Source organism: Equus asinus, chromosome 18, assembly GCF_041296235.1.
Source record: "Equus asinus isolate D_3611 breed Donkey chromosome 18, EquAss-T2T_v2, whole genome shotgun sequence".
Classification (NCBI taxonomy): domain Eukaryota; kingdom Metazoa; phylum Chordata; class Mammalia; order Perissodactyla; family Equidae; genus Equus; species Equus asinus.
Genome location: NC_091807.1, coordinates 39,412,730 through 39,440,110, shown reverse-complemented (window position 1 = coordinate 39,440,110; position 27,381 = coordinate 39,412,730). Strand labels below are relative to the sequence as shown.

Sequence of the window (27,381 nt, the reverse complement as noted above, 5' to 3'; positions counted from 1 at the left end):
CCCATAAGAGAAGACTTGTGAGCAGCTCCTGGCTGGCTCTAGGTAGTGGGCGCACCACAGGAGAGGGGCCCCAAGAGTCTTGTTTTCGAACACTCACGACCGACGCCCACATCTTCCAACCCCTGCTACGTTCAATTTCTCAGACAGGCATATTTTTACGCACACCGACAGTCAATACCAACACGAATCTGAGGGCAAAGACAGATTTTTATTGGCCTCAGCTTTGACGAGGACTGACGACCCCTGCAGACACGAATAGAGTGACTGTAAACAAAGTCCTTGCCAGCACTCAGGCAAATTCAGAGAACACACACACATCAAAAGGTGGATTCAATTTTTATATTCTTTCCAACACTAACAACTGCTTCCAGATTTTCTTTATATTCTTCTCTGTGCTTTCAGCTCAGTAAAAGTTAGAAAGAATAATACGTTTGTAAACGGCAGTACCAAATTGTACAAAATTGACCAGACCAGGTGGGAAGATGATCATTTTACAAAATACTATAACATCACCAGCATTAATTGAAATTATTTTTCCTTTTTTGGACTTCCAAGTCCCCTTGGCAATTTTACCTAGGAAAATAACATGCATCCAATAGAAAACAGGTATTCTAAATACATTTTCTTTATGTGACATATTCTTGTTGTGTATATATGTCATGAGAAATTTTAAAAATAAGTCACAGTAAACCTATTGAACTTACCCACAAAATGGGGTAAGTCAGGACATATTGAATCCAAGACACACTATCCCCTGGACCCGAGGCCACAGGCATGATGTCACAGGAGGTGCATTTAAAGGACAGTCCACCATGCCTCAGAAAGGACAGGGGACATAGAAATGCTAAGAGGAAACGTTCCTGCACCCACTGGGAGAACAAATGTGCCATTCTGCCCTTGAATGCTGTGCTAAGACATCTTAACATTGCTGGATTACACGGCCCGGTTGGCTATACGACCCATCTTTAAAGCTGAAATAAAAATTGTTAGAAAAATAATTTGACCAAGGATAATGAAATTTTTTTTTTTTTAACAAAAAGTTAAAAATACTCGCGTACTCTAATCTTTTCAGGCCCTCGGTTTTGGTTTTGGAGTGACTGTCAGCACTGTGTCAGGCGCACACGCTGAAACCATGCGAGCACCACCACAGAGCTGCCCTGCATGCGAGTGAGACTTCTCGCGACGACTGCTCAACAGCACGATGTTAACGATTTCTCTTCAAGGCCTAATCCTGACAGAACTTCCTTGCAGAGCAGACAGAACAAAGCTCGCACTCCCTTCTCCCCAGGGTCTTCGTCGCGAGTCAGCCCACTGACACCCCAGACTGGCCAGTCACAGCCTCGGCAGATGAGGCCCCCATCAGGTGGGTGGAAACCAGTCAGGTCGACGCAGCGCTGCAGCCCAGGGGCCTCCCTGTCCTCCCAGCCGAGGCCGGGACCACGGGGATGCCGGGCTCCTCCGCTGGGAGCAGCGCAGGGGCTGGCCGGGGCTTTGGGGAGAAACTGGAGCAAACGGGGAAGCAGCTTTCACGCTCAGGAGCCCCGAGGTCCCTGGGGCAGTGCAGGCTGGGGACGCACCGAGCACCCGTGAGCCAAAACTATGGGTCCCCCAGGTCACGCAGCTCCTTTAGGTCTGCGATCTGTTCTTGTGGACGCTCCGGAAAGAGCCAGCGGCCCAGCGGCTCGCCTGTGACCGTGTGGCTGGATTTCTGCATCTGCATCCTCTCCATCACTCAGGCTCAAGGGACAGATGCAGCTTCCCGAAACAAGGTCATCAAGTGAGCACTGCTCTAAGTCGCACTTCTGTTTCTCCAACTAAAGCCTGGGCGCCTTCCACCCCCGCTTTTTGTAATTAACTAAAATTAGAACTGTATAAAAATCTGTATGTGCAAGCTGTAATATTTCAGATAAAAGGTAGCTATGAACAAATAAATATGCACGAACAATATTAAGGGCTGCTAATTCTGCCTTCCAGCAGGAACTCAGGTTTCCAAACACTGCTGCCACACTTCTAAAGAAGTGAGTTTAACTGAAGTTGGGAAAGCTGCTTTTGGAGACGCCAGCCATTTAGGTCGCTGGCTCAAACATCCATATGTAAAGAGCATCCAGAGGCCAATGACCTGGGAGGAGTGTGCTCGGCCCCTGGGGCTGGAGCCCCAGGGGCAAGCCAAGGAGGGCGCTGGCTCTCCCCACTGAGGACACTTTGGGCTGGCCTGAGAGGTAGGAAAACGGGGAAGGAAACAAGACAAAGGCAGGAGAGACACCCCCAGGGCAGAGGCCCTCTCCCTGCCCCCATTTGCAGGTTCACCCCCAGCTGAGTACGCATACAAAAACTACCGTATTGCTGATTTGGTTACAACAATCTTCTGTATCACAAACACCAAACACCCACAGAACATGGAAATGAAGTCGTACATGCTTTTTAAAAGAAAAAGATGACCCTTAGACTAAAAACAGCCAGAAAACCAGCCTAGCATGGCAAACACAGCAGCGAGCACCCAAGCTTTGTGTACCGGGTGGCTGGCGAGGAGCCCCCTCCCAGCTCTGACTGGGCCGCCAGCACCCACTACTGAGAGTGATGGGCAGCGTGCTCTCAGTTCACACAGCTCTCAGGCCCCTCGTGGGGATCACTGAAGCTACCCCGAAATGTGGAATGTGGTGAGCTCAGGCACAAACACCGCTTAGAGCAAAAGCTTCAACCAAGATGCTCACAGCCCCTGGTGGAAGGACAGAGAAGCAGCAGTATCACAACTCACACTCAAAATCTCGTATATACAATTTATGGGAATTTATAAAACAATAAAAAAGGCCCCACCTTCATAAAGTTATAATTTATAGAATATTCTGTAAAAAGCAGTCTTTAAAAGGACTCTGTCACGACCCTAGAAGAAGTCCATAGCTGTCGGCCTTCTCTTTGGTGTGGCGCTCAGTGGTTTCTTGGTCCCCAGGGGGGTGCTGGCAGGTGAGCTCGTGGGGGTCTTCAGCACCCCATGGAGGGGTCTCTGCTCAGGGTTGAAGGCCACTCGGGAGGGGCCTGTGGGACTGACCAGGATGCTCTTGTCCGTCTTCTTGAATTCTGCCCAGATGAAAGCAAGGACACATTAACAGGTATGATTCTTCTGTCCTGCCAACCTGCCCAGATGGTGTCCCGCCTTGGTGCTGTCACAGCTCACGCCCTGCGGCTCAGTGGGCCCTGAGGGCTCTCGGAGGCCGTGGAAGGCCCTGGTGCAGCTCCTTCACCGCACCAATGTACTCTTAAAAGGAAGCGCCCTGAGGACCTGGGCAGAATCCGAGGGCGCACCAGGGAGGCAGCTCCCAAAAGGGGGAACTCTGGGAGCTGGGGCGTGTTTACGGAACATGAAGAATTAGTGAACCCCGAGTTTGGGTCTGGGACGAATCTGAGGTAGATATAAAGAGAGAAAGGAGGAGCTTTTCCTGCCGGCGGGTTTGCTCCTCCCTCCCTCTGCAGCTCTAAAGACAAGGCCTCGGGAGGGAGCTGCGTGGCTCCTCAGGCCCTTCAGATGGGCTCTCCTCTCTCCATGCACATGCGCGTGCACAAACACACTGACTTGTGGTCCCTGAAAAGAGGCAGGTCTTCAACTCATATACTTTTAAATAAAAGTTTGGTTTCCTTGGAAAAAAGCAAAACAAATGGATCGCACCAATATGAAAAGCAGTAAGACAAGAACATCCCTCTTTCTCCCTCTCCTCTTGGGCAGGGTGGTTCCAAATTTTAGTACAGGCAACTGCAGCCTACAGACCATGAGATTTCAGGCCGAGTTGGCTTAAAGTATTCTAGGACAGCAGGCCTGGGAGGATGGCTTCACCATCTCCTGCCAGGCAGCCTCCTTTCAGGGGGCCCCAGAAAGACCCCCTGCCCACCGCCCTATCAACTGTCAGCCGGGGCTGACTTCTTTTTTTTCCTAAGGTGTGCTTCTTTTTTTTGGTGAGGAAGATTGGCCCTGAGCTAACATCTGTTGCCAATCTTCCTCCATTTTTTTTTCTTCTCAAAGCCCCAGGACATAGTTGTATATCCTAGTAAGTCCTTCTAGTTTTTCTATGTGGAGGCTGCCATAGCATGGCTTGATGAGCAGTGTGTAGGTTTGCGCCTAGGATCCAAACCTGCAAACCTGGGCTGCCTGAAGCAGAACCTGGGAACTTAACCACTCGGCCACGGGGCTGGCCCCAGTGGCTGACTTCTGACTCAGGAATGGGTCAAGACCCTCCTTCCCCCGAAGAGTGGACCCCAATGTGGCCTTTGTGGAAGGAAAGCAAAGCCCACACTCACCTGCAGTCATGTTTCTGTTCAGGCCGAAGGTGACCTTCTTGGAGCTGGACGGTGTTTTGTACAGCTGCAGAAGGACGACAGAAGCACAGGAGTAAAATGACAGCCGCGGAGGCGCTCAGTCTGTCTGACTGCAGCGTCCCTGAGGACCCACAGGCGCCCACTGGCCCATGGGGCAGCCTGCAGCGCAGAGGCCACAGGGCCGCTGTGTCCCCCTGGTGGCCTGGGTCAGGCCCAGGGCCTCTGGGAAGCATGTTCATGGCAGGCAGTGCACAGCGCCAGCACTGCTCTGCACTAACCCGGCTCATTGCTGGCCACGTGCTTGCGGGTGCCGGGGATGAAAGCAGAGGGGGATTACGACGTTTGAAACATCCTAAGTAACAGGACAAAGCTTACCGCTGAAAAACTATGAGCAACTCCCACTCACTGTGTCCCAGAGCTTGAACTTGTACATGAAATTGACTAGACTACACCTGTAATGGAATCTAACTTCAACGGGCGATGGGTTTCCCAAATTCCCGTGCACTAGGACTCCAAATTGGATATTCTAACAATTTATCAAAATTAACCAAGTTGTTTCCTATTTGAAAACTCCTACAAGTGGACCCATTTTGCATTATAAAGCACTTTCTCAAATTCCTTCCTAGAACCCCACATTTCTGTGTGAATCTCATAATTCTGCCTTACACCATTTTTGCTTTAATACCATAAACACTCTGCGAGAGGAACTTGGCTTCTGTAAGCCCTGAGTCCTTTGGCAAATCCACCTAAAATATCTTATGTACAAATATGAACGCAGATGGTGGTGATTCTGCTGGTTCAAAGCTATTTAAATTGCACTGAGTTCTTCTCAAAATGTCCACCTGCGCGTGAGTCTCCCCAGCAGGGCCCGCCCAGCACGCCGGCCACCGCAGCAGGCCTCTGCCCCACGCAGCTCCACCAAGACGTCTACCTCTTGCAGGCAAACCCAGACTCGCCTGCACAGCTGCCCAGCCCGGACCTTGCTCCACCTGCCAGGGGCACTTGGCAGAGCCGACCACTTCCTTCACGAGCCCCCGCCCCCGCCCGGCCTCGCAGAAACAGTGACTGCCCCACCCCCACCCTCACCACGACCACCCTGACACCCGTGTCCTTGGCAGGGCCCCTGCCCGCCTCCTCCAAGTGACTTACAAATCCAGGGCTCTTCAGGGCTTCCTTCCTTCCCCCTTTCACTACCCTTTCCTCTAGATCTCACCAAATCCCACAGGTTCTAAGACGCGGCACCCCTGACCCTGCTGATACAGAATGGGCATCATCAGCGGCACCTGAGATTCCCCCCGACCGATCTCGTGGCGTTGGCCCCCTGACCCTGATGGTCCCTCAGCCAGTCCCTGACCGCCCAGAAACAAGCACATGCTACAGGGCTGAGACCACAGCCCAGAGCCGACCAGGCCCGTGGAACCCAGCGCAGCCTAAACAGTAGACCTGGGCTCCTTCACAGGAACCTGCTCACCGTGGACAGCAGCAGAGGCCAAGCAGCCTGCAGAGAGTGCAGCTGGGGCCAGGAGAGCAGAGCAAGGCCCAAGGCCCAGCATGGAAAGTCCCTTTCTGTGCCCTTCACGGGGGACCGGGCTGTGCCACTGTGGGGACGGGCAGCAGAGGCAAGGGCCAAGTGTGGCTGGAGCGCGTGTACCTGCACGGCAGGGTTCGGAGAGGAGGTGGCAGTGCTGCTCTTAGCTTTTCTGAAGAACAGGGGCTTTGGTAGGAAGGGGGCGTCAAACTTCACAAAGTCATTCTCTCTCCTCATCTTCTTCTTCTTCGAAGGGCCGAAAGCCCCACGGGAGCCCTACATAAGCGAGGGGCGAGACAAGAGGGAGAGGTCACACCCACGCACACAGGAAATGAAATTAGGACGGGAGTGCAGACAAAACCGAGGGGGGGGCCCACATGATGCAGTGTGTCTCAGATGAGCCCATCCACCAGCTCAGACAGCCTGCACCCTGTTTCCTGTCCCAGGCTTGCAAACACCTTGTTTACTCAGCAGAGCGCAGACTTCATGCACAAACTACTACCTCTCCATCGTGGCACCACGCCAGCAGGGCAGATTTCCTCTCTCTCCAGCCGCAAGAAGCCTTTTTATTTTGTCTTCAAACTTAGGCCCTATGTTCTGAAGATTTCTGCCTTTCAAACACCATCTGTTAAATACTAATTCATTTTCTCATTTCTGACAAAAGACATCACTGTCCATCGAAAGACTGGTATGAAAGAGGGAGCGTGATGACCTGGTTAGGCTCTGTGGTCCATCGCAGGCAGGCTGAGAACACTCACTGGGTGTTTCACAACTGACGGCCACCCACAGCAAAGACCCTGCTCTAGTTCTGGACCCCAAGGGCCTGGGAAACCCCGTGCAGCCGATGTCACACTGGTGGTTTTGGCAAGTTCTCGGTGTCCCTTAGCAGGACCCATGGTGCCACAAGTGAGGGGCAGAGCCGGGAGCCCTCTCTCTGTGCCTCCCCGCACTAGCAGAGATGTAGGGGGCACGTTGAGCCCCTTCGGGAGGAAGGCCTCCTTTGCCCGTGACTGATTTATCAACTGTTTTCATCCCTTCTAAGAGGGGTTGCCAGCAGCCCGAGACATGAGACAGGAAGGAGGAGCTTTCTCTGACACTCCTAGTGAGGAGCGAGCAGCACATGAGCAGCGAGTGAGGCCGGCGGCCGGAGAGCTGAGGGCAGGTTTTACAGGACAGCCAGGTGGTCGGAGGAGGTCTGGGACTGGAGCAGACTTCCCCAACTCCAGCTGAGTGCTCTGCTGGCCGACCTGAGACCTTTTACTGACCATTGGACAGGCCTGGAACCAGCATTTGACCAAGTCTCCATGAGTTCCCCTAACAAAGGCCTCAGCGTCCTGACCGCTGCAAAGCAGTACGCGCAAACACAAGTGCTCGACGAGGTCAGCGCACGCGCTCCGAGAGGGCCAGGGAGCACGTAGGCCGAAAGGTATGTCACAACCACCCAGCTCTGCTGTCGAGGAGCTGAAGCCAAACTTTTGGGCTTCCTCTTTTGCCCAAGGGGCCTAAGATTGGACATGAGTTGAAGGATAAGAATGAGGCCAGCATTTGATGGAGACACACACCTGCCTGTTTATACTGCAGGGCAGCGGTGCCTGCCTTCCATGGGGACAAGTCTCCCAGCTTGATGCAGGCGCCGGGGAGGGTGGGAGTGTGGATGGTGGCGGGGATGGTGGGGGAAGGAGGAGGCGGAGGTCGTCAATGACGACTGTCTCGGCCACTGAGATGGGTCATCTGTCTATTTACTCATTGGAAAGGGTGTTAGAAACCATGACTGCTCCTTAGTCCAGAGGTCTGACCTGTGCCCATGCCCCCATAAACAGGGGCCCAAAGAGGCAGGGAGTCCTGACGCTCCTGCAGGGAAGCCTCAGCCACCCCTGCTTGGGTTCAGCTGCCTTACCAGAGCCCGGATGAGCTTGACTTCGGATTCCAGCACTCCACTGTGTTCCACCAAGTTGGACATCTCTTTCATTTTCTTCCTCTTTTTCAAGATGGCTGTTTTCTGACTGGACGGGTCATAGAGGTTAAGGGTGCCAGGCTCCCCCTTCTTCTTCTTCAGTCTCCCGCCCTGGGGCAGGGTGGCTGGGCAAGCCCCTCCGTCTGCTGGGTTCGCCAGAGGGCCCTCCTTCTGGGGCGGGGGCCAGGCCAGCGTGGGCGGGCCACGGCCATTGACTGGGAGCGCTCCGAGCTTCCGCTTCTTCAGGACGGGGGCTCCGCCGGCTGGGGAGGCTTGTGGGGCAGGTCTCTGAGCACGGGCACTGCAGGGGCCACCCTGAGACACATCCTCCAGAGGCGACGCTGCCACTTCTGTGCTCTCCCTCTGGAGCCCTGCGCTCCTCTTCCTCGGCCGTTTCCTCCTGCTGTGCATTAGCGGGTGCTCCACGCTGCTCTGCCCCAGGGGGCTGGGCAGGGCTGCTGCCCACGGCACAGCCACACTGGCCTCCTGGGCTCCTCCCGGCCCTGCCTCTGGCCCACTGCCCCCATTCTGCTCTGGGGCCGCGGCCTCGCCCTCCGGCCCTGCGCTTGCAGGCTGGAGGTGGCGCCTCTTCTTCTTTTTCCTTTTTCTCTTCTGAACGCAGCTTTTACTCTTTTCCTCCTCAGCAAGAAAGAACCTGTTTCCTAGAGAGACAGAGAGACAGATAAACAACACCCCCACGACAAGGCGACAGCAAGGTCTCGCTGGGGAGTCAAGGGCAGCGTGAGGGGCAGACAGAACTTCCCCACATTTTAGCACCAGAAAGGCCTCGGTCCTCCTTGATGCACGGGAACTCCACTAGTTTTCTCATTTAGTCCCATTTCTTCCCTTTCCCAACTTTGATTAGAAACCTTCTGAATGCTTATTTTCATATAAGTGGAACGAAAATAATATTCAGATTTCTATTAATTTTTCAGGCCAAATGGTAAAAACCAGAGATGCAGGGTCGGAACAGAACAAATGCTCGCTCCAGCATCCTCCACGTCCGCCCCCACTTCCCCCAGAGATGCCGCTGGGAGTAAATCATCGCTTTCACTTTAGGGAGGCTGGAACGTGCTTCCACAGAAAAACGAGAAAACTCTCAGAAAGAAGCCTTGCTTTTCAGCCACTGTAAGCTAAAGCTTTTGCTCTGTGATGGCTTATGGCTCAAAGCCTCCCATGACTGCAATATGCCCGCTGCTCCCCGAAGGCCGTGTGCCCTTTTCACCCCCACTAACTGCAAGCTTGTGGCTCACCTTTCTCTCTCTCCATGCTGCTTGTCTCTAAAAGTTTACTTCCTTTTTTCTTATGCCTTCCTTGACTGAGGGTTTGGTCATCCTCATCAGCAGAAACATCCTCAGCAAAACTGAGTTGAGGTACACTGCCTGGTGGACAGAGAAGCCACAACTCTTCAGCTTTCTGAGACCCTTACAACTCGGGCCCCAGGGGAATTAAGAGCCATGGCTCCCCAGCCCCGGGCAGACTTAACCCTATCTCTGTCATCACTGATGCTCACGACTACCCCAACCCAAACCCCAAAGCTACCGACACAGGAATTACGGACTTGAAAAACCTTTGTCTTTCTTGACCACGGCGAGGGAAAAGATTACAAGCCCTGGGTGGCGCCCTACAGCTCAGCCCCAGGGCTCGGCCAGGCTGTCTTCCACACCAGCTGGGTCTGTGGTGCCTTCCCCATTCGGAGCACTCCAGGTGTACGAGGGGCAGGGGCGGCAGAAACATCGACTTGCTCAAATGTAACCCAGCTGACACAGCAGCTTTTCCCCAGAGGACAACTGACCGTTAAGAGCAAAGAAAAGGGACCCTGAGAGATCAAACTTCCGTCTCCATAAACGATCCAGATGAGCAGAAATTCACCTTGCTAAAACAACAATACCCCCCACCCCGGGGTCTACCCTCTGCCTGGCGCTGACAGGGAGAGCCTCCCGTTGGGCTCGGCTGAGGTCGCTGGGCTGGGGAAGTGGGGCGCTGGAAAAGGTCCTATGCTGTGGGGCTTTCATGGGCTTCTGCTCAGCTGAGCAGTGAGCGGTGTTAACTGACGACCTTTCACAGGTGAAGGCTACTATTTTTGACGTTTTCAATCAACATCGTTCAATCCTGGTTTTCAATAGTTGGCAGAAATGCCCTCGGTGGGGTCCACGTTCATGTCAGATCATAATCAATTCTAATCCTCTCACTTTCCTCACCTTCAGAGAGACCTCGAAATCTGAAAAAGAAAACAACAAACGTTCATAAAGAAAGCCCTTCCTTCTGTCTTCTGTGAACACAGGCACTAAACTTAAACGTAAGTGACAATTTGTTAGTTCCTTTCTTTTTCCTCTAGAAGGGGAGGCTGAAGAGGGGGTGGGATGCAAAGGCCAACAATGAAGGACGAAACTGCCCTCAACCATCAGCAACGTCAAGGACATGGTGATCTCAAGATTCTGTCTTGGCACATCCAAACAAAACCGAAGAAATCAACATTTTCTTCTTTCTTAGTCTCTCAGGCTGAAGCAGCTTGGAGCTCTGCTTCTGTTCAGTCCTCTTCGTTTACCAAAGGGGGAAATGCCAAGCAGTGTTCTGCTCTCCACGGCTCCGGAGCGTGAGAACAAGGACGCAGGGGGGCTGTGTGCTGCGGGAGGCATGTGGGCTCAGGGCGCAGCACCGGGGGAGTGGCAGGGGTTGAGAGTTGGCTCCGCCCCCCAGCAGCTGAGGCCTCAGGTAGGTGGGTTACCCCAGGCCCTAGTCAGCCCACCTGTAAACGGGGATATTACAGCAGCCGTCTTACAGGGCTTTTCTCAGCATGAAATGACTTATGTAAAGTCCTCACAACAGAGCCTGCTCACAGACTGTGGTCAAACTCAGCTGTCACTTGTCATCAATCACAGGCGGCCACCGGCTCTGCAGCATTGATGGCGACCACACTTCTGGCATAACCAGGCTGGGAGTGAGGGAGGGTAGATAAACGCATCTATCTCAACAGTGCGTTGCAGATAACGCCGGAGCAGTTTATTTACGCTAAGATTTCTTGCTCTCTCAATTTTAGACGTCACCCAGAGACTTCTTTTACGTCACTAGGGAAGAGCTGGAAGTGAAGGGAATGGCTGCACTTGAAGAATGGAACCCAAGGGGCAGGCGGGCACTGTCCTTGTGAAACCTTTAGGTTTGCATGTGTATACTGCATTGCTATGAATACAAACACGGAAGGACAAAAAAAGAAGACACAAGGTAAGCACGGTGACAGCTCGTCCACACCATGAGATAAAGAGGGGCTGGACTGAGCGGGAACGATGAAAGTCAAGTGAAGCCCTCTCCCGAGCCGCTTACTTTTTGATTAGTCTGGAGAGACGCTTCCTGTTGAAGGGAGGGATGTTTTTCCTGCTGGTTATTTCCAGGAGTCGGTCAGCAACAGCCTTATAGTCAAACTGTGTGAGAAGAAACACAACATTAACCCACAGCCAAATACCACCACCCGACCTGGAAGTCCCATCTCCTAGAACAGACTCCCAGCACACGGCTCTGGGAGCACTCAGTGACGGACGGTCCCAACAACACGTGCTGAGGCGCAGCAACCAAACGCTTAAGCAAGATCTTTGAAAAATTAGCTCTCTTTTTCCATGGGAGAAGTTGAGTATAATTCTTCCTTTAAAAAAAATTGTGGTGATGGGGCTGCCCCATGGCCGAGTGGTCAAAGTTCCATGCGCTCCGCTTCAGCAGCCCTGGTTCGCCGGTTCGGATCCCGGTGTGGACCTACTCCACTCGTCAGCCATGCTGTAGAGGCATCCCACACAAAAAGCAGAGGAAGACTGGCACAGATGTTAGCTCAGGGCTAATCTTCCTCAAGCAAAAAAAAGGATTGGCAACGGATGTTAGCTCAGGGCCAATGTTCCTCAACTGCGCGCCGCCCCCCCACCCCACCCCGCCCGCCACCAAAAAAAGTGGTAACATATACCACATACAATTGACCTGGGTGTGTTTCTTTGTAAATTTAATCCAGATGTCCAATTTGCACTTGGTAACATAGTAAACTTTTTTTACTTGGGAATTACCATTGAGCTGGCTTTGTTGTATGGGATAGAGCAGATCTCAGCAATTCAACCCAAAATGAACACTGACATCTTTCAAAATTCCTTCACATTTAACTTTGTCTCCAATAAGCTCATTATGAGGAAGGTGACATTAGTGACTGAAAGGATTAAAGAGGACTTTACACATTAGGCCTTGGTGTTTAATTAGCTCTGACCCTAATTCCCAATGAGCCTGACCACTCCACAGTAAATCCATATTCCATAAAAAGCAACAGTGTACTGACCTGGAGAAGCGGCCCAGTGTTCTCCGAGCTTCGGCAACCATCTCTTTCACCTTCATCACCAACGCCACCTTTTCTGGAGTGACATCTGCCCAGGGCTATGAAAACACACCCAAAGACGACACCCTTCAGACGTGCAGCCAGGACTATTCCAGGGGAGCCACCATCTAATTAGGGGTCTCTTAGTCAAAAAAGAAAATTTCTGTACAGAGAAAAACTCTGCAAGTATATTTATAATTTGCCGAAGATGTTTTTTCAGCCCCTGGACATGAAAAGTCTGGGAGAAATCACACTTTGCATTTTAACTACATCACAGACACAACCTCGGCTGCCTCCAGCACTCTCTGGCACACAGGGCCTTCCTGGGCAGGCTGTGCTGGCGGCGGGCGCGGGCTCGGGTTGGGTGCTCGGGCAGGTGCGAGGAGAGCGGGCTCAGCAGTCCAGCCCTCGTTTCAGAGGAGTCGGGCCGTGGTGGAAATCGACACAGATATGGTAGTACACTAACTTTTCCTGGGGCCGCCTCAGGAGGCACGAGTGAATACTCATGCAACCGAGAGCATTTAAAAAATAATTCAGAGCATTAAAGCCCATGAAGCAGCAGATAAAAAGTACTAATGAAATCTCCTAACTTTTCAAACTTGTACCGTTTCTGGAATCCTGTAAGCTCGTTAGTGGGATGGGCTCAGGTTACAGCCCAGAGCAGACAGTGCAGGGTCCCACACTGTGCAGGTGCTTGTAATGAGCACTGGACACGTAAACTAGGAGAGAAGTTTCGGAAGCGCTCATGAAGAGCGAGAGCATCTCCAGTGTGCACAGAAATGTGGGCAGGAGGGTCCAGAGACAGTTCCCGCAGCTACACAACATGCGATCCAGGCCCTTCAGCTACCTCTGTTGCCTGCATCGAATTTAAAATCAGAATATTTCTCCTTTTCTTTTTAAAAACTTTTGCTTTTTTCTGATTAAAAAATAATATATGATCATTGTAGAAAATTTAGAAAAACAGACAGAAGTACAAAGAAAACAGTAATCACCCATAATTCTGCCACCTAGGACTATTAACGTTTTGGTGTATATCCTTCTAGATTTTAAGGGGACATAGAAATGTTTAAAACAAATCAGACTCCTCCACAGTTTCGTGTTCTGCGTTAAAAAAATTTTTAAATTAAATTTCCTCTGGTCATTAGTTTTGGAAAACTTTGCTTTTTAACGGCTACAAAACATTTTAAAAGCGTGGGTATACCCTGAGCAGTTACCTAATGCTGTGCCCCGAGATGCTGTAAACCACTGACAGAGCTCTGATGGGCCTGCAGCTTTAAATGCACACGCTGCACACAACTGCACAGGTATAAAAGGGGGGCAGCAAGAACGATGTGAGTCCACAGTGGGTATTTAAACACCCAAAGAAAAAGAACCCCGAAAGGACTCGGAGATCAGAAAGGAGAGCTACAGAAACAAGTGTGCATTCATAATGTACGGTAAAGGATGTCCCCCGTTGAGGACCCTCTTACAGATCTGAGTCTACATTAGGATATTTAACACATCAAAAAAACAAAAACAAACAAAACCCAAAGCAACAACAATGATAAAACCCTCGGAGAAAGTGCCCCTTCCTGGGAGTGACAGAAGTGCGTGTAAGCTGCAGGGTCACTAGGCCTCGGATCCGGCCCAGAGGACTGCTGGCCAGGCACGGTACTGTAATGCAGCTCTGCTCCCCTTCTCGGGGGTCCAAGGCAGAGCCATCTTCACGGAACTCTAGGTTGTAGTCAGTGAGATTCCAACAAATGTACTAAAAGTGTTTGTTAGATCATGATTTTATCTAAAAAAAAAAAGGAAATTCTCTTACCTGTCTTCTTTTTACTGATGGTTTTCCTCCATGTCATCTCGTTTTCAGGCATGTCGTCTTCAGAGAAGTCACCATCACCCACTTCGGTTTTCTGTTCCTCCACTGTCTCTTCAGGTACAAAAGGAGACTGATCTACAATGACTTCAAAAACACCCCTAGCTATAGTCTGTACCAATGTCTGGCTGAGGGTGGAAGCACAGCAGAGAGAGCGTGATTAAAATGAATGGTCTGGACTTCGTCGTTCAAAGGCGTGTAGAGGGACGAGGAGTAGAGAACCAGTGCACATTCAATTTCAGCCCGCCCAGCGCCTGGTGTGACCCATCGCCTGGTCAGCAAGCATTTGTATCCCTAACTACACTCCCGTCAAAGCAATGTGGCTGTCAGGAGCCAGCTCAGAGCTACGTGACAGAAGCCGGGGCACCAACAGTAGACAGAACTCTCGGTGTGATTCCTGAAATGCCTGGGGTCAAATCACAAAGCAGGAATAGCCGAATTACTACTCAAAGCTTCCAATGTCTTGCTGATAGGAATTAAGAGTCTGGCTGTCCTTAGCTTTAGACAACCACCCTAGGCATCCTGTGTCATGCTTCACAACAATCCCCCACCCCCGATAATTAAGTGCCAAGTGAAGCAGTAGAAACAAATATGTGAATCACTTACTCCTTAGTCTTGGCAGCAATTTTGCAGAATGGATCAATAAACTTAAGATTCTGATCTGCCAAAAGCTGTAATTTAGAAATAAAACAGGAAAAAAAAAATGAGGAAAAAGAAGAACCTTTTCTCCTTTCTGACGTGTCCTTGAAAAAAGGAACCGTTTGCATTTTTGACACAGGTTGAGTCAGACTGAGTAACACTTGTGTCACAATGCCCCAAATGCACTCTGCATGAAATACCCCGACGCTGGGAGCCAGGCTCAAGGTCACGGCTATCCTGCAGCCACTTGGCATCTTGGCACAGAGACAAGAGAAAGTGCCCAATCCAACCAGCACTGTTCTCCCTTCTGCGCATACACAGCCCCTCCTTTACAGAGAAGTTCTATATGGAGACTATCTTATAATTAAAAAAACTCACGTTCACTGCAGAACATTTGCGAAGGAAAAAGTAAAAATTACTCATAACCCCACAGTCAGATAATCACCTGCATACTGAAGAATGTACATTTCATTTCCAGCCTTCTGTCCATTCATACAAGAACATGCTCTTTACAAAGTCATACTACTTGCACAGCTTTCTCTACTGCCTTTAAAATCCCAATACGACAAGCATTTCCCCATGTTATTGAACTCTTTATTGGACTGTGTAGATTGCTTTCAATTCTGTTTCAAGTAAGACTGCCATGTACATCTTCAGGGCAGAATCTCTGTCCACATGTCCCATTAGGTGCTTAGGACACATTCCTAGATGGGGAAGGACTGAAAAAAGATAGGTGGAACCAACTCATGCTGCTATTGTCGCTGCTAACAACAAGTGCCAACCAAGAGCATCTCACTCGCAGCCCACAGAACATCTGAGGAAGAGCTAAAGCCCCATCCGGGTGAGCTGTGGTTTCATTACACAGCTGACAGGATGTGTGACTGATGCTTACCTCCTTCCCTCCCACTTTGGACAGTTCATCCAGATAAATATTAATGAAGTGGAATTTCACTCCATTAGGAGACTGACTCTCAGGATGCAGGATTTCCTTCATCAAGACATCGAGAAAGAGCTTGATTCGGCTAAAGAAAACAATACACAGGTTTCTATTAACTACAGCATGCTGACATTTCTCTCTTTTCCAAGAGAAAACAATAACATCCAGTCTCATGCTAGACTGTATAACAAGTAACGCAAGGCTGAAGAAGTTTTATTATGAGAAAAAGCAATCACTGAAATCAGTACAAAATGCCCACTGTCACGTGGACTCAGCCCTCACAAACTCTCCTGGATTTAAGGTCTTCATGTGTAAGGGTGCTCTGCCTCTCACAGCACTCAACACAGAGAAAGGCAGAGCTCATGCAATTCACAGTTGCTGATTAACTGAAAGGCTTGAAAAACACAATTACTTTAAAAGTTTTAAGGCCACCAAATGCTAATCCAAATAGTTACCAACCTTTCTTCCCAGCCAGTTCGCTTCAGAACTTCAAAGGACTGCCTCAGGACCAGACGGATCAGCTAAAGACAGACAACGTTTGTTACAAAAGGGAAAGTAAGAAATCTTGATCAGCTTAGCAGAATGAGGAGACCAAGGAAACTGGTGTGGCCTGGATCCCAAGAGTGAAAACATATTTGCAACTGTTAAACTTCTCCATCAAAACATAGTAACTAAGGACCCCTAAACTCATCCCCAACAGCTGAAAGAGACAAAACAGAGACGCCTTCACGTCCCTGTTCAAACGCTGTCTGACGCTCACGCTGCCTCATGCCAAGCCTGGAACCCGCTGTGCTTCCCATTGTTTTTTAAGGTGCTGAACATTCTTTGTACTTCACAGGAGCTTCTGAAAAAAGCTGGGACGAAGGCAGTCTGATCTTACCAGGTAGTACTTGTCCAGGCGCAGCCTGTCTATCCCCTTCCACTCTCGATTCACGGTTTGCCAGAACGTCTGCATGAAGAGATGCTCTGCAGGGAAGAAAAGCCTTTGAACGCTTGGGTTTGGGTTAACATACAGCAAGAACGCAAAGAAGAGAAACAGACTAGGATTGCTTATCACGGACTTTTCTCAACAATTCTTGGGCAGGTAGAAAATCTGGCCAATAATCAAATATGCTCAACATTTTACATTTAAGTAAAAGCATATGATGTTAACAGGAAGGCTGGTAATACCTTAGTTTTCAACTAGAATGCTCTCTGGAGCATTTTTCTTTTTCCACTGCAAAGCCATGTTTCTATTAAAATCAAAGGATTTTCTGAGCCATGTCTACCGGCCCTTTCCAACCATCTATACCTAATAATCAACCCAAAGCCATCATTTTCATAACACTTGTGCGATCCATGTAGAAACTCAGCTTTTTGGTTTGTGTTTAGTGTCAGCTGGGTGAGCTATAACAAAACATTTTATTTTTCTCTTCTGAGCCACGAAACTAACACTATCATCCAAAAATAACTTTTGTTTGTTGATTTTTTTTTTTACTTTACTTCTTTTTGCACAATTCTTTCTTGATATATGAAAACCTACACTGTACTCCATGTGTAGAATTTTGTTCATTACAAGTCAGCTGGGCCCCCGCTAAAATTCAGAGACCATGGAAATTAGTGCCATTAGGTTGGTTTTGTTCTAAGGAGTGCTAAGCAGAACAAACATTGTGCTTTTTCTTTCTTCATAAGTAATCAAAGCCTGAATGCCTCAGAAATAAATTTCTCCCTTTGCTTATTCTTTTCGGTGAAGAGGGGTTACTGTATAGTCTATGTCCAGTGATAACCCTAAATGGCTCGTCTTGAGGAGGCATCCAGAGGTTCCTGCAAACACCGGCATATGCATATAGAGCCTCTAAGAGTGTGAAAGTAACTCAGAATTTGGAGATTCTGGAGGATTGTTATTTCTTCAAATATTTTTTCGAAATCTTTGAGATGTCAAATGTGCTATTCCACAAGACACCTCTCTAACCCTCTTACAGAGTCAGTATCTAGGTTTATCATAGTCCCCACAGGAACAGCTTGTCACCTGACATCTATACACCAGTAGCCCCAGGTCCACATTAAACTAGCCCACTAGGCCACTGGAACTGAAACTTTGAAGGCAGGAGAAGAAACAACACTGAGTAGATCTCCTAGGCAAGTTACCAATGCTGACGAACAAGGAAGTTTTGAAAGGCATGAAAACATTGGGACTTACGAGCCTCTGAGTTGTTAACAACATGGATGAGTTGGGAAATAGTGTTCGCTAGCTCCTCCTGCAAAGGCGGGGTTAGGAAAAACATCGGGGTTATTAGGTGGTAACACTGAGATGACAGCACTGCAGCCTGCACCTCTGCCCGTCTGCTGGGGGATCTCTATCTCTTGTTTTCACTGTCACTTCCACTAACAAGTGTGTATATGAATATGTGAATTTTATCCGATGTGAAATTCCCAATTTCAGTGGACTACTGTGCCAACTTTATATGCCTCTGAGAATTAAATTAAGATGCATGTTTACAAAAGAATCTCTGGTTATCACTTCAAATGACCTACAGAAGAAATAAATTAGCTGTCAATTCCTGGCTTTAAAAATATATTATAACTTAAGTTGAGATTCTAGTCTAATCCCCCAAATAATGGAAACGCAGATGCCAGCAGGGAGAAATTGCTGGAGGTTAGACATGGACCCTCACTCCTCAAGGTTCAGGGCGTGGAATCAGAACATCCTCGCCTCGGCTCGCTGAGACAGGCTGTAACAGCCGGGCGCTGGGGAGAGGGGTCGGCAGCCCCTTCCAGGCTCTGTCCTGGGTGAAAGTGCCACCTGAACAGCATGCCCCACTAAGGTGCAGCAAGCTCAGTGTGGGGGGAATTTGGTGGCTGGGGTCTGTGAAGAAACCTGCCTTGGGGAGTGTCAACAAAAGAATTCTGTTTACGAGCTCCCTAAGAAAGAAATATCCTCGTGGGGACTGCTACACTTGCCTGGGCCTCAAGTTTTCCTTACCCATTTTAGAGGAACTCCCAGACTTGACAATGATGTTCCTGTTCATCTGTTTTCTTCCCCCACTAAAGCTGTTGGTTGTTACTTTTGAATGTAATTTAAAAATATTTTGCTCTGCTATCCTACTCAAAATATGGTTAGTGGAGTAAAAGCAATAAATCAAGCAAGTTACCACACGGCTTGGGGGAAGTGGCCAAGTTGCACATTCAAACCCAGGCAAGTAAAATCTACCCATGACATCTTATACATCAGAGGGCTTCAAACGGGGTTTCAAGGCTTATCCCTTCCTTCTACAAAGGCAAGACCTGCTTTTACACATCAGAACAAAGCTTTTTAAACAGTGGAATCATTTTCTTAAATACTTTTGGTGGTGAGGCCCAGCATGCTCAGCAGACAGGTCCAGATGCAGCATGCACATCTGTGCGGAGTCCCCACCAACTTTAAGGGCGGGGCATCTGATGTGGAGCTGCTGATCACCCTATGAAGACCCTGACCCAAGCAAGGTGGCTGCCTAGTCCCAGGCACCCACTTAAACCATGGCAGAGGTGGGCCTGGAGCTTAGGTAGCTCACAGGATCTTAGACTAGCGCCATGACATTTTTGACTACGAATAATAAAAGAAGATGAGACAGAAACTTTAAAATAAGTAACGTAAAATCTACCATGGAACCTATGAAGTCAATCCTTAATTTATGTGTATTTGCAAAGATAATTAACCTCAATGCCTGGACACTGCACCCCTTTCCATATGGACAAGAGGTGAGAAAGCGAATCCCAAAAAGCCACGATTTTCATCTGTTTAGGCACATTAGGGGACTGACACAGCAGAAAACGAGTCAGTCTCTTTTATCGATTGGAGCCCCAAATCTAGCAGTATGACAAAGGGAACTGTACGTTACCTGCAGAAGGGGTTCGTCCTGCACCCACACGCAGTAGAAGAGCCCTTTCCATATTTTTAGAAGTTCTTCTTGACTGAAACCTCCTAGACGACAAAAAAAGCACAGAAATCTTAGTCCTCATCTTTCATTTCTTAAAGTTTGGAACTGCCACATAAGCAGTGAAAGTAATACCACATACATTTTCATTATTTCCAAATGTCTTTTTTTATTTAAAGCACATATTTCCTTGTTATTACAAAAGAAACACATATAAGTTATGCAGTTTTATCAGTTATGGGGCAGGTGGTAGTGGTGGCGTGTCCTCATTACCTGAGTAATGTAAGGAAGCAAACATCATCACAACAAAAAATCAACTAACAAAGCGGTCATTTGTAAAATGAGCTCCTCCTAAGTGCCCCTCTCTGCTTAAAACTAGCATCTCACCCTGCACACCAACACTTTCATTTGTCTTGCAAAGTAAAATGTCAAATCCTACAAAAGATGTAGGATTTGCTCAAGTCCCATACAACTGGCCCCGGGGAATCTGACAGAGCATTGGGATATTTTGGCAACAAGACCCTTTCAAGGATCCTGCTGCAAGGTCACACTGGGCTGTATCCTGATCTCCCTCCCTCTGCCCCTTCTGGTTATGTTTTCATTTACCGGGCAATTTTAGTTTTATTTTAAGTGGCATCACCTTGGCTAGCCTTGTTCTGCCTCATTATTTGAGCCCTTGACCTCTTCCTGTATCATCTATGATCAAGCTGCAAGTCATGCACAGCCTTCTACCTCCTGGGCCGGCCCCAGGTGTCCTGGAATAATTGCTGAGTGACATAAGGAATCATAAAATCAGGTAATGTACACTTTGAGAGTTTCTAAGCCTATGGAGAACAAACAGAATCCTCAAGTCCTGATGCAGGTTACAAATGGTCCTTATTAATATCTCACTAGGGGCACTAGGAAAAGTCTTTAGGAGCTGCAAAGAAGATAAACTGGGAGAATGTAAACAATCAATGTGATGATCTCAATACTCCAAAAGATCATCAGAAAGTGACACACAGATCCCTTTTGATGGACTGAGGTTATTTAGTGGATTCAGAGTGAGCTTTATACCCGTGTAGGTATTGATTTCTAAGTTCCTAAAGACCTTTCTCACATCAACTATGATGGTGCCTTTTGATTCTTTGTGATAGTTTCTCACTTAAAACCCATACACCAGAAATTATAATAAAATTAGTTTATGAAAGTGCATTTCCTCTAGAGGTTGGGCAAACGAAGTGCCAACTGGTTTCTCCCCTCTTGTTATGAATAAACCACCCCCGGGGATCTTCTTATTGAGAACGCAACTCTGGTGTGAGTAATAAATTCCACCAGAGCTGAGCCAATTGCAGTCATAATTGTAGTAACTTTTTTTGTCAGTGACTTGTGCCTACATTCAGTCATGTTAAGACTATATATTCCTAATGAATTGGTGGATCTCGGTCAGGATCATCAATGGCTGCTAAAAGATTAGATGAAAAAATATTGAGGAACTTTAAAATGGATAAATCAGACCAACAACACCCAAACCCACTGATCCAACTTAACTTGCAAAGATAGACAACTATTCAATAGATGCCAGATGTGATACAGCAGGAATAACACAGCACTGCCTGCTCAACAGTCTTACGAAAACAAAAAGCTAACCCATAACACGTCAAATCTAACTATTAATACTCATTTGCAGGAAATACAGGGGACAGACGAACACATCAAATGAAACCATGGGATGCAGTCAGCAAAACCCTAAATGACCCAGTTCCTCCAACAAATGAATTAGCAGGAAAAGAAAGAGATGGATAAGAACAGTTAGAATGTAAGTCTCAGTGCACGTATCAACCAGACGCAACGAATGAGTCTTGTTCGAATTCTGATTTGTCACTAAAAACATTTATGGGATGACAGGAAAAAGTCAACAGATTGGATATTTCATACTAAGGATTTCTTTTTAAAAAGCTGTGGTAATGGTACTGTGGTTATGCTAAAGAGTCCTTATCTTCTAGAGATACATGCTGAGGTACCTGAAGATGAAATGAGATGTCTGAGATTCACTTCCTAAGAATTTAGGGGGAGGAGGAAGCAGGCAGATTGGACAAACTGGCCAGGTACATAAATGCTGAAGCAGAGTAACGAGTACACTTTTTATATATTTTAAATATTTCTTAATAAGAAGGAAAAAAGAACTGCACGAGATTACCAAAGTGTTATCACGGGCTGTTTCCTTTCCCCTTTTTGTCATTTAGAAAACTCTTCATAAGGAAACTGGAAAAGCATAAACACAATGAACTTAAAAGCAAAAGGGATGTGAACGACACTGGTTCCTGATGAGGCTCGGCACTGGGCACTCCCTGTTTTTGCTGAGCACCTAGTAATGATGCTATCCCCTCCAGGGCTGTCCCACCTACAAGGCAGGGCCTGTGGAGGGAGGCAGTGGTCCGGATTGGGTTCACCCCACTCGAAGGAGAGGTGGCAAGCTGGGCTCAGGCCAGATCAGCATGAACTCCCTTGGCCACAGGGCCAGTACAAGAAGGAACAGACAACCTCACTGCAGATAAAGATCCTCTTGTTCAAGCTCTGGGAAAGTCTCAGGCTCTCTCCCAGTACACCGGGAAGAAGACACAGCCAGGACCGGCGCTCAGCCACCTTGCCACAGCCTAACCCCATCTGAGAACGGAACCAATCTCAGGGCAGCAGAGTTTCCTATGGAGAAAAACCGGGTCCTGGTGTCACCAGTTCAGCTCCTGCATGAAGCTGTGCTTTGGTTTTTCCCCTTAAAACTAGTATGGCTTGGATGTTCTCTCAAGCTGCAACTGAAAAAGAATTCTAACCAATAAAAATGTATTTTTATTGCAAAAAATTCATATACATCAAAAGTTATACATTCAAAAGTGCCTTGTTCACTGCCTCCTGAGTCCCAGTCCCCTCCCCAGACGGAGCACTGTCATCTGCCAGACGTGCATCTCTCCTACGCATTTACATCACACTTACATGGAGTTCTGTGTGTGTAACCTAAATAGCATCGTATGTTCTACATTGTCTGTACTCTGGCCTTTTTCACTTTAAAATAGCATGGTGTATATTTATCTCCAGACGGTTCTTCTAAGTGCACCAGTATGCCAAACTGACCCTAGGTGATAATTTGGTATACCCAAACATCTCTGGGCAATCCATACCTGTGACAGGCAGAGGGACAATATGATGGGCTACACAGGCTTCTGTAACGGAAAACATCACGTTTTGACAAAGTAACAGGGTGACAGCAGATCCCGGACAGCAGGCAGGAAAGGGAGTTGGATGTGAAAAGACATTCTGACTGCTTCATCCTACGTGAGGGAACAAAGCAGAGCGGGAGCAAGGCCTTGGTTAGGCCCCGGCCTGCTCCTCACTAGCCGCGCAGTGTTAGAAAACATCAGCTACCCTTTGAGCCTCAGTTTCCTCCCCTACAATGCAGGTAAGGTTGTGGTTAGGGTGGAAATTAGGAGCCTGCGTGAGAGGCACTTGTATGGCCACATTCCCCCTCAGCTGGCGGCTATGACGACTGCCTCACCCACCTGCTCCTGAAGCTCTTCTCCCTTTTATAACATAAAAAATCACTTGTTTTCACCCAGGAATTTAGCTGGTTAAAACAAGGTACCAATTTTCAAAGGACTTAAAACAGAGAAATTCTCACTATTTCATTTCTTTCAGAACTCTGAAGATGAAGTACATATCTGAAGCACTTTTGGTTCCCAATTGCTTCTTGATCTGTCTTTTCCCCTTGGGGTTTAGTTTCTTAAACTCAATGCAACTAAGTTTCTGACAACAGTACGGGTTTAGTTATTTCAGAATGAATGAGTGAACATGAAAGGGAGACGTGGATACAGTAAATACCAAGAAGCTGTGAGGTAAGAAAATCCAACGGCTACTTTCACCACAAAAGGAGTACAGGAGCCATTTTATGTGGGGGTGAAGGGTTATGCTCAAACTTACACCAGCGTCAAAACATCCACAGCTCTTAGTTATCACTACCGGATCAAGAGACCTTTAATCCTACAGGCAAGAAAAAACACATATTTCCCCTATTACTGCCACCGAATCTAAGGTGCCACCAACTGTAAGATGTACTATTTCACGTGCCACCAAAAGACAGCAAGAACGCAAATGAAACTGCCACAAGGTTGACGTTAAGATACATCCCGATTCTAGCAGATGTCAGATGTTTAAAGTTGCAGAACTGATCAAACAGGGAGGGATTTTTGTCTGGGTTTTCACTGACGTATTACTAGTATGGAGTAATAATAGCAAATAGTAGGTGCTCCATAAACGTTCGCCAAATGCACGAGTGAATGAATAAATAGGGACGAATGAGCCCTAACAAGTAAAACCACACACAGCGACCCTTCTGTGACTGTGGAGGCTCACCACGAGTAGCTAAAGCACCAGAGCGGCTTTAAGCACTTCAAAGATCTCCAATTTGTTCTTAAAATCACAAAGCTACCTATGTTGCTGATGGACAGCTATACATATCGGTGAGTAAAATTTCAGATTCCCTTTACTACGCCTAAGACAAGATGCCAAAAAATTTGACCCTCTCACTCAATGAGATTCAAATGTCAGGCCAAGTTATTTCCAAACTTGTGTTTCTATTTTGACAGAGCACAGCTGTGGCAGAGACCTTGTTTACTGTGTCCCACCATCACCGTCTATGACATTCACTTTACAGATCTTTCTTCGAAAGCCCACTATATTCTGTGCAATGTGGACACAGTGAGGCATAAGACAAGCAACTCTAGGTGTGATGTGTGCTAACCAGGCGGGACTCTGGGGCACTGGCATAAGCACACTGGCCTCATGCTCCTGCATCGCCTCAACATTTCAGATCCCGGGCTTGCTCAGCAAAGGGGTTTGAGCAACAGGCTCTGTCTGGCTGTCTCAGCCCCATATGCATTGCATCTGGTCTTTCTTCTGTTCCTGTGCATAGCCAGGCCCTCGTATGCCTGGATGCGCTCCCGCTTTCAGCTAAGAAAACAGACGGAAGCTCACAGTGTTTTGGGGGAAGAATGACACATTAACAGATAATTAAGAAGCAATGTAGCTAAGTGCTACAATAGAGACATACTGGATATCTCAGAATCCTAGAGGAGTGGGGGTGAGATAGGGAAGGCATTGTGGAGGAGGTGATACTGAACTGAATGCTGGGAGCAGATCAAGGGTGGGAATCTTTTCGGAGTGAAGAGGAGAAGCAAAAGCAGGGAGGTGAGAAATGGTGTACTGTATGTCAGGAACCATGAACGGTTTGCTGCTGATGGAGCATGAAGCAGTCAGGTAGGGGCTGAGCTGGGAAGAGAAAGGAAGACAGATCATGATCTGCACACATGGGATGCTAGCAAAGTAGTGTTTTAGGAAGATGACTCCTGGCTGGTTGGAGGACACGTTCAAGGCGGGGACAAATGGAGTTACAGAGATCAGCTAGGAAGTAAGCAAGAGCAGAAGTCCAGATGAGATAAAGAGGGCCTTTGGTTAGAGCAGAGTCATTCAGCAGTAGGACCACGGGATACCGGATGCAGGGTGGAGGGAGAGGACAGGGAAGAGAGGAGTCCAGGACAATACTGTGCATCCAGCTAGAGTCTGAGTGGATGATGGGACCTAGCAACCAACATAAGAGAGCAGAGATGGCAGAACAGCAGCAGACGAGAACAGGTCTTGGGGGGAAGAAAACGAGTTATTTTGGGCATTCTGAGTCCGAGGTGCCTGTGGGACATCCCGGTGGAGATGCGAGGTTAGCAGGGACTATCTGAGCTGAACGCAGCAAAGGTTTGGGTTAGAAATTTGGGTTTAGGAACCTTCAGCATCTATGGGATACTTGAAACCAGCAAAGTAAGCTAAATCTCTCACGGAGATCCCTAACAGAATTGAAGCCAGGAATTTAGGTCTTCATTCCTCTTTCTAGCAGACTTCCCATAAAACTGTATTTTCTTTTTTCTGGGTAGTCTTTTGCGACTTCTTTTCAAAATAAAACAAACCAAGGGCAGATAATAACTATTCTTTCAAGTAGACTCTAAATATATTAGGATTACCAGTAAATAAATCAAACTTTATCTAAGAGCACCATAAAACCTCTATCCATAGTGCAGCTCATACCTCATGTGCTCACCCAAGGGTTTACAGAACATATTTTGGGTCGGGTAAATGAAATCCTTCAACGGCACCCCACCAAAGTAAAAACCCAAACTACAAAGCTCCATGTGACCCGGCACCGCCTACTTTTCCACCTCCATGGCATAACACCGCCACTCTCCCCGACTTACTGGTCCTCCAACCATTCCCTAGGACATGCTCCGCGCTTCCCTCCCGCCTCCGCTCAGCTCTGTTGAACATCACCCAGAGAGGCTCCGCCTGTGTAGAGGAGCTCCCTCCCGCCCTGATTTCCATGCCTCTTGCTGCCTCACACGAGCTCAATTTTAGCCATCTATGCCCCCTAGCTTTACTGGCACAAATTCTTCGAGGGAAGGGATTCCGTCTTCTCTGCTGGAGCCCGAGCACCTAGAGGTGTGGGTCACAGGAAGGCGCGAATCAATGAAGAGCACACCAGAATAAATCAGGCGGGACTAGCGATTCAAGGTGCAGGCTCGGGGCCGGACAGGCTGGGTCTGTTCTCGGCTTCCCGACTCGCCGTGACTTCCAGCAGAGTACCTAACCCCTGCGGCCGCAGCCCCTCAACCCTAAGACCGGGCTAGACCCAGCAGGAAGCGATGCCCACGGTGTGGACACAACCGGGGCCACGGCAGGAGTGCGAGCCGGTGCCCGACGGCTTCCCTGCTCCGCCGGCGGCTCCCCCCGGCCCCGGCCCCGGCCCCCGGCCCGACCGCCATGCGGCGCGGCTGACCGCCGGGCGCCCACCTGTCTCCCTCTGCGTCTTCACGCTGAGGTACTGGCGCAGCTTCTTCACCGCCCGGTCCCGGATGCCCTTCTCGTGGGACGCCAGCCGCTGAGCGAACTGGATCTCGGCCGGCTGCATGGCGGGGGCCATCGCGCGCGCTGGGGCATCCCCAGCCGCAGCCGCCGAGGCTCAACCTCCAGCTGCCGCCGAGCCGCCGCCTCCGTGCCGCCCCTGCCGCGACTGCGCAGAAGGCGGCGGCGGCGCGCGGGCTGATGGCGTCATGAAGGCGCCGGCCAGCGGAGTTCCTCGCGGGCGTTCGCGTCGCGCCTTCGCGTCTCTGCCGTCTTTCGGCAGCCAAAGCTCGGGGCCGTGGACGGCGCGGTTAGCCAGCGTTGAGCCTTGGCCAGGAAGAGACGGATGGCCAATTTTAAGTGGTCTCGAATTTTTAAGCCCACTCCACAAAAACCCCATCCGATCGGCAGCTGTCCTGCGAAATACACGGGTTTTCAGTTGCATTGGACTCCTCGGGCCGCCTCCGCAGGGTGGAGACTGGGAAGAAGGGCCGTGCGTGGGGTTTTTGGCGGGATATTGGGGGCAGCGCCATCGAGGGGCCGGGAGAGGCGGCCCCCTCCAGCGTCCAGGTCCTGGGGCAGAGAGGGGGCGAGGACGAGTTCTAGGACAGGGCCAGCGGCAGGGCAGGTCCCAGTGCAGGGCAGGGATTTGCAGCATGTGCTCGCGAGTCCACCCTCAGGCCTGGAGAGCACGCACTCCGGCGCCTAGGGCAGAGTCAGCTTCCTGCCGGTTTCAGAGACAGACGGCCTTAGTTGTGCGGTAACTGGGTACGTTTGAACCCACAGGCTGCACCATGTTTCGCGAACTCAGCGGGAGTATTGGGGCAAGTGAATGGACCAGGTGACATCTCCAAGTTCAGGTGGTCATCTCAGTTACCTAGCCAGCCGGCTGGACTAACGCTCCCTGTGGGAGCAGACACCCCGAGGAGCTGTGGTGAGAAAGCGTTGATCCTTGCTAATGAGGCTCAGTGCCGAGCAGGGGAGAGTGGCCGCCTGCTGGACGGGTGCCGGTT

At 49.1% G+C, this 27,381-nt stretch overlaps 2 protein-coding genes and 1 long non-coding RNA gene across 13 annotated transcripts in view; 2 read left to right on the top strand and 1 right to left on the bottom strand.

Annotated features, from left to right (window-relative positions):
* Window positions 1–189: 189 nt before the first annotated feature.
* RRP1B (ribosomal RNA processing 1B) lies at window positions 190–26,544 on the bottom strand. Of its 3 annotated transcripts, none has more exons than XM_070488961.1 (16): window positions 26,318–26,544; window positions 19,421–19,503; window positions 17,743–17,800; window positions 16,444–16,529; window positions 16,023–16,084; window positions 15,519–15,648; window positions 14,594–14,658; window positions 13,934–14,115; window positions 12,094–12,188; window positions 11,109–11,206; window positions 9,989–10,008; window positions 9,041–9,169; window positions 7,731–8,449; window positions 5,777–6,109; window positions 4,288–4,351; window positions 190–3,075 (listed from the first exon to the last, which is right to left on the bottom strand). In XM_070488961.1, exons 1-16 carry the CDS (start codon window positions 26,445–26,447, stop codon window positions 2,882–2,884), a joined length of 2,448 nt encoding a protein of 815 aa, XP_070345062.1. In that variant the 5' UTR covers window positions 26,448–26,544; the 3' UTR covers window positions 190–2,881. The 3 variants fall into 3 exon arrangements, with proteins under 3 accessions (XP_070345062.1, XP_014687503.2, XP_070345063.1); XM_014832017.3 differs by having other exon boundaries at window positions 5,957–6,109; window positions 26,318–26,543; XM_070488962.1 differs by lacking the exon at window positions 17,743–17,800 and having other exon boundaries at window positions 26,318–26,450.
* Window positions 6,721–11,994, top strand: LOC139040999 (uncharacterized). The gene is made up of 3 exons (XR_011495433.1): window positions 6,721–7,259; window positions 9,995–10,086; window positions 10,828–11,994. It is a non-coding gene; the product is annotated as an uncharacterized lncRNA (long non-coding RNA).
* A 33-nt stretch (window positions 26,545–26,577) lies between the features above and the next one.
* The window catches only part of HSF2BP (heat shock transcription factor 2 binding protein), a 107,897-nt gene continuing 107,093 nt past the window's right edge, over window positions 26,578–27,381 (top strand). For 2 of the 9 annotated variants that reach the window (XM_070488964.1, XM_070488963.1), the window contains exon 1: window positions 26,578–26,861. In XM_070488964.1, the coding sequence (XP_070345065.1) occupies window positions 26,578–26,861 (284 nt within the window). Of the gene's footprint in view, window positions 26,862–27,154; window positions 27,303–27,381 lie in introns of those variants that run through there. The other 7 variants (XM_070488966.1, XM_070488967.1, XM_044750762.2 and 4 more) reach the window with 5 other exon arrangements.